General features: G+C 42.1%; 1 protein-coding gene across 1 annotated transcript in view; it reads right to left on the reverse strand.

Annotated features, from left to right (window-relative positions):
- Positions 1-434: 434 nt before the first annotated feature.
- CCDC129 (coiled-coil domain containing 129) overlaps positions 435-6,327 on the reverse strand; it is a 123,429-nt gene continuing 117,536 nt past the window's right edge. The window contains exons 13-15 of the mRNA XM_010829392.1: positions 2,395-2,522; positions 1,296-1,407; positions 435-828 (exon numbers count right to left, since the gene is read on the reverse strand). Of these exons, the coding sequence (XP_010827694.1) occupies positions 526-828; positions 1,296-1,407; positions 2,395-2,522 (543 nt within the window). The 3' untranslated portion in view covers positions 435-525. The remainder of the gene's footprint in view (positions 829-1,295; positions 1,408-2,394; positions 2,523-6,327) is intronic.

Below are 6,327 nucleotides of genomic sequence, written 5' to 3' on the forward strand. Positions count from 1 at the left end.
TAAGTCTGGCTCGCTGACTGACTCAAGGCTTTAGGACAGGCTGGTACCTCTGAGACCTGGATCTTCTTTCCTCTTTCCATTCTCACTCGTTCAAGCAAACCCTCCTGATATGCGGAGGTTAACTCAGACTCCCTGGTACACTCTCTTTCATGAAACCCTGTTACTATATTTCCTTCAAAGCACGTTCACAGTTTCAAATTCATACCTATGTATATGTTTACATTCTGTCTTCCCCAGCATACTCAGCAGGGCAAAGACAGGACACCACATGCCCCTTGAGGTATATCTATATCTATATATCTTGGCTACTGCACTCTATGCCAGGCACACAGTAGGTGCTCACTTATCCTATATCAAATGAATATTAACATATTCCTCCCAGGTTTAACCATAGAGTAGAATATTCAAAAAACAGCAGCTGATGAAGGGTTGATAGGATTTCTCCTTAGGGAAAATTTAGATACGCTTGCTCTGGCTAGCATGTGCTTTTACATTTTGTAGGAAGGTCATCAAACGTGCTCTGACCTAAAGGAAGACATCTGTATCCTCTTCTCCAACAGGACAATTTGATGGAGGGCCTGGATCTAATTCTGCCCACGATGGAGGAGACATCCCAGTACTGCTTCCCAAGATGGGTGGAGTAAAGGCAGTTAAATGGGTCCCTGAGCAGGGAGGCTGCTGGCCATCACCAGGAGGAAGGGCAGCCCTAGGATGCATGGCAGAGTGGATCTTAGCACCTGGAGTCCGGCCACTCTTTTCTCCTGTCCAGTTATATTGATGTAGATTTGTGTCGTTTTCAGGTGGTTCCCCTGTGAGAAGCTCAAGCTGCTAAAAAGAAAACAAGAACAAAATGTGTGGACCACTTCCCATATTTACATGAAGTAGCTAACTCAGGCTGGTGGGAAAGGCGTTGATGTTTGGCGAATTCTCTAGGGTGGGTTCGGCGTGATGGCAACAGATTTCGGCAATGACTTAGCCCACATGAGGTCAAAAGCGGTTTCCTATTCTCATTTGGGAAATGGGCCACTGATACTTATATATTGCTTACAGGGCAGAGGAAAAGATTGGCATGGAGGTTAGCTGACCTGAGTTCTGGTCCGGAATCACCACCAGCCAGCTGTGTGGCCCTGAGCAAGGCAACGTGCTTCTCTGGGCTTCAATTTCTTTGTACTTAAAATCAAGGTGTTGGCATCTAATCTTAGAATCTGGAATGGCTGTACAATCAGGTTTATCATCTAATTTACCCCTGCTACAGTGGGTGGGATCTAGTAAACCCCACACCCCATGGCCTGTACCAGTAGCATCCCTTCTCGGATTTGCTGAGCCCGGTCTCCCAGTTGAAACTCCAGCTCTTCCACCTCCTGCCGCAGGGCTTGCCGTAATGTCTGCAATTGCTCAGCCTCCTCCCTGTGGGTAAATAGTAGAAAATAACCATATTTCACAATCACCTCCACGTATAGTTTTCCATGGTCCCTCTCAAAATGTAGGTCACACCTTTGACACATCTTAAAAGAGAGTCACCATCTTTATTCGTCTCAATTGCAGGCATGGGTTTATTGTTAGGGCAAATTTTCTTTCTTTTTTAAACAACTCTTTGCAGAATAATTAATGTACCATATATGTGTGTGCTAAGTTGCTTCAGTTGTGTCTGACTCTTTGTGACCCTATGTACTGTAGCCCTCCAGGCTCCTTTGTCCATGGGATTTTCCAGGCAAAAATACTGGAGTGGGTTGCCATGCCCTCCTCCAGGGGATCTTCCAGACCAGGGACCGATTCTGCATCTCTTATGTCTCTTGCATTGGCAGGTGGGTTCTTTACTGCTAGTGACTCCTGGTCTATGTACCATAAAGTTTACCTATTTTAAGAAAATAATTCAATGATTTCTAGTAAATCTGCCAAGTGTGTAACTATCACCATCATTCAATTTTGGAACACTTACATTTCACCAGTAAGAAGCCTCATGCCCCGCTATAAGTTAATCCCTATTCCTATCCCCAGCCCCAGGCAATGCCTAATCTACTTTTGGGACATATACTTTTCATCTATGTGAAAATAGTGCAGATTTTCAAAACTCTAAAAACCGCCAATATTGCTTTTGTGAGAGCTCCATTCATGATGGTTAAAGATACCCTGCTGGCTAGCCCCTCTTCCCAGTGGCTGCCTATTTTCTGACCTCAAGGAGCCCTGGCCTTGAAAAGTAAGTGTTGCTATCCAGTAAATGGCTCTCACAGACTCCCACTGAGAAAGTAAGACCTGGAACAGGAAAGCAAGGAAAAATTGGCCAGTTTCTCATTAGCCCTGCTCCCTGCTGCACATCTGTCCTGCCCTGATTACCTTTCCTTGCTCCAGGTATGTGGGCTGGTACTTACTTTTATGGCTCTCTTAGATAATTACCTTTCCTCCTCTGTCATGTCCCTGGAAAGGAGTGCCTGTTGTCCTCTGAGGTGCTGCTCAATTTCTTCTAAATGCTCCCGGAAACTCTGGCACACCGTCTTCATTGTTTCCATCTCATGGACTGTGCACTGCGAACAATTAGAAAGAGCTGGGAAGCGAGGGCTTTCTGAGTCACTGCAAGAGTTCACTGCAGTGGCACCTGCCTTCCCACCTGGGTTTTCTTGTGTGCAATGCAGCCCTGCTGCTAATGTGCTGGAGAGAAAACAGGAAAAGCCTAGACTTCGGCTTTTTCAGTCAAATAGAGACATATGTGGCTGGGACAAGAGAGCAGTGACTATTGGATGGCCCTTGGAGACATTATGTTCCAGGGACAAGAAGTCAGTCTGGAAACCTAGGTAATATAGGGTGTGAGGATGTAGACAGGATCAGAGAGGTAGGGCCCCATAATGCAGGCTTGTGTTTAGAAAAGCTGAGTCTTGTATAATCTTGTTTTACTTTGGTGCCGAGTCCTGCCTCACTCTGAATCTCAGTGATATTGAACACATCTACTGGATGATATGTGCTTGATTAGAGAGTCTGCTTAGAATATTTTTTACTAGTCTTAGCTCTGCTTAACTACGGGCTTTCCTAGTGGCTCATGGGTAAAGAATCCTCTTGTCAATGCAGGATATGAGGGTTTGATTCCTGGGGTGGGAGTATCTCCTGGAGAAGGAAATGGCAACCCACTCTAGTATTTATGCCTGGGAAATCCAGGTAGAGGAGCCTGAAGGGCTACAGTCCGTGAGGTTGCAAAAAATCTGGACACAACTTAGCGACTAAATGATAGCTGCTTAACCACGGTGTCCGGTGGTTGAAATCTGCAGAATCAGCCCCACCAGTTCACAAGCTCATTCACAGTGAGGCAGGCATAGACTAGGCATCCCATCCTCCATGGACTGGAATCTAGAATTGAACTGTATGCCCTTCCAATTTTGCCCCTCATCGTTCCTGATGTGAATCACTGTTTAAACCTTACACTCTATATGACAAGGCTGTTGCCTTGGTTTCCCTATATGAATGTCCTCTTGCAGCCACCAAGCCCAGTCGATTTGTCAGCTACAGTGTAGCTGGTCGCATGAAGTTATTTGTCCCCTAGGACTGATCCGATCAGGCAGTGAATTCTTACAAGGTGACTGAGTTTTAGAAACAGTGAGGCCAGGGCAATGTAACTATGGTGCTCAAGTAGGCTGAACATTATAAAAGAATTTTATGCTTCACCTAGATATCCAATCACCTTTGTGATTGGAAGGCATGGGGGCTGAGGTTTAGGAATAATTGATGGTGTTAAGTGCTCCCTGTGAAGGGAATGATGTGGAAGATTCTGAAATGCTGCCATCTCCTGGTCATTTGGGAACACTGAAACTGCATTTCCACTCTACAACAGACAAAAAAATAGTTTCAGACAAAAAGGAACCCTTAGGTGGCTCAGATGGTAAAGAATTTGCCAGTCATATGGGAGCCCTGGGTTTGATCTCTGGGTAGGGAAGATCCCCTGGAGAAGAGAATGGCTACCCACTCCAGTATTCTTACCTGGGTAATTCGAAGGACAGAGAGTCAGAACAGAACAACTAACACTTTCACTTTTCTTTAGGCAAGAAGGGAAAAAAAAAGGAGACTGTTTTGAACTCTTTTTTTCCAACATAAAGACTAGGTTTTAATTCAAATACAACGCAGTATCTACTCTCTGATTCCCCCAAAAGTGAAAGTGTTAGTTACGTCTGACTCTTTGCAACCCCATGGCCGTGGAATTCTTTAGGCAAGAATATTAGAGTGGCAAGAATACCAGAGTGGGTTGCATTCCCTTCTCCAGGAAATCTTCCTGATCCAGGTATCAAACCTGAGTTTTCTGAATTATAGGCAGATTCTTTACCATCTGAGCCACCAGGGAAGCCCCAATCTCTGACCCAGGCTGGGCCTTAAAACAAACTTTAACTTCAACAGTAAGAGCAACAATATTGACCCTTAATGTTTGATTGGCTCATTGTTCAGTTGCTCAGTCATGTCCAGCTCTTTTCAACCCCATGGACGGCAGCATGCCAGGAGTCTCTGTCCTTTACCATCTCCTGGAATTTGCTCAAACTCACGTCCATTGAGTCAGTGATACCATCCAACTATCTCATCCTATGCTGCTCCCTTCGCCTCTTGCTCTCAATTTTTCCCAGCAACAGGGTCTTTGCCAGTGAGGCTCTTTGCATTAGGTGGCCAAAGTATTGGAGCTTCAGCTTCAGCTTCAGCATCAGTCCTTCCAATGGCTCATATTACTTTTAAAAATTGGCTCATAATACTTTTAAAAATTCATATGACTTTTTTCTTTAAATCTAAATCATAAACATTGTAGATGAATCTTCTAATATCCACAGTTCTTATTCTGTATATGTCTAATTTTCTTGTCTGAAAAAAATTTATTGAATTAACAGATTATTGTGACTAAGTCACATCTTTATAAGATTTAATGATAGGTAACCCACAAGAGCACGTTCTATCTGTGCCTTTGTTCTGAAGTCTTAAACACAGATTTGATTTTCATGCTTTATTATTGGAAACAAAATATAAAGCCAAATATGATTTAATTTATATATTCCTGTAAAACATCTTAAAATGTAAATTAGAAAAAATATTTTTTCAATATATGTTGGATCAACAATCTGGTTTTTACCATGGAAACTGGAGTATCTAACTGTAGGATTTAATATTTTTCCCTTATAGCCTCTTAAAATATCACCTTCTCCAGCCATCTTTCATCTCTAACATTTTCCTACATGAACTATATGGTCCAGTTTATTCCTTTAGAGCTAAGTTTTTAAACTTTGACATTGTTGACATTTTAGGTCAGATGGGTCTCTGTTTTAAGGCGCTGACTTATGTATTGCAGGATGTTTAGCATCATCCCTGACCTCCACCCACGAAATTCAAGTAGCACCTACCCTAGTTATGACTACCAAATATGTCTCCAATTATTGCCAAATGGCACCAGGGCTGGAGGCAAATTATTTCCAATTGAAAACCACTGCTGTACAGCATTTACAGTCTCTCATTAACATTGATGATGACAATGACAATGACTCCTACTCTTCTTCAGAATTTGAACCTTGGTCTTTTTACTCCAAAGGACCCCAGCTATACACTAGCCTTAGTTCTTTGCTCCCACTGAGCTTTAGAATAATATTATACCCAGAACTGACCTTCACACCTTCTTTTACTAGTTCAGCCCTCGCTAATGACTCATTTTAAAATATTACAAATACCTGAGAGTTTTACAATCCGAAAAAAATGTAGTAAGTTATTTTATCTTTTATATAATCACTTTCTATGTTTATATTACATTTATACAGATTTTTCTGTGTTGAAGGACCATGTAATTTGCTGTATCTTTCAAACAATCACTTTCTTATGCTACTATTTCACTTACACAGATGGACATATCTTGAAGTTGGACACATCTTTGGAATATATTATCCAAGAATTTGGTGTCAGCTAAGTCTGAATTTGAATCTGGACTTAGTACTCAGTAGTTGGGGGAAGTTGAAAAATTACTTAAACTCTCTCAGTTCTTACTTTCTCATCTGTAATAGAGGGAAGACTTGACACATACTAGGGAATCAATAAAAATTTATGGTATGGATGAAAATGAGGGTTATTTGACGTGGCATAAATAAAATGCTTAGCATAGCACTCAGTAACTATTTGTGGAATTAAAAGAATGGGAAGGTAACATAGAAGGCACCAAATAGCAGGAACTCAGTAAACTGTAGTTGCCTTCCATTCTCCTCTGAACAGCTGTAGTCCTACATTACATGTGCTGTCTTTTTTCCCACCTGTGGGAAAAAAGTTTCATGTGTCGTACTCATACTTTTTTAAATCAGTGGCTAACCTTGACAGCCCAGATTATTTCTG

Source organism: Bison bison, unplaced genomic scaffold, assembly GCF_000754665.1.
Source record: "Bison bison bison isolate TAMUID 2011002044 unplaced genomic scaffold, Bison_UMD1.0 scf7180017858770, whole genome shotgun sequence".
NCBI classification, from domain to species: Eukaryota; Metazoa; Chordata; class Mammalia; order Artiodactyla; family Bovidae; genus Bison; species Bison bison.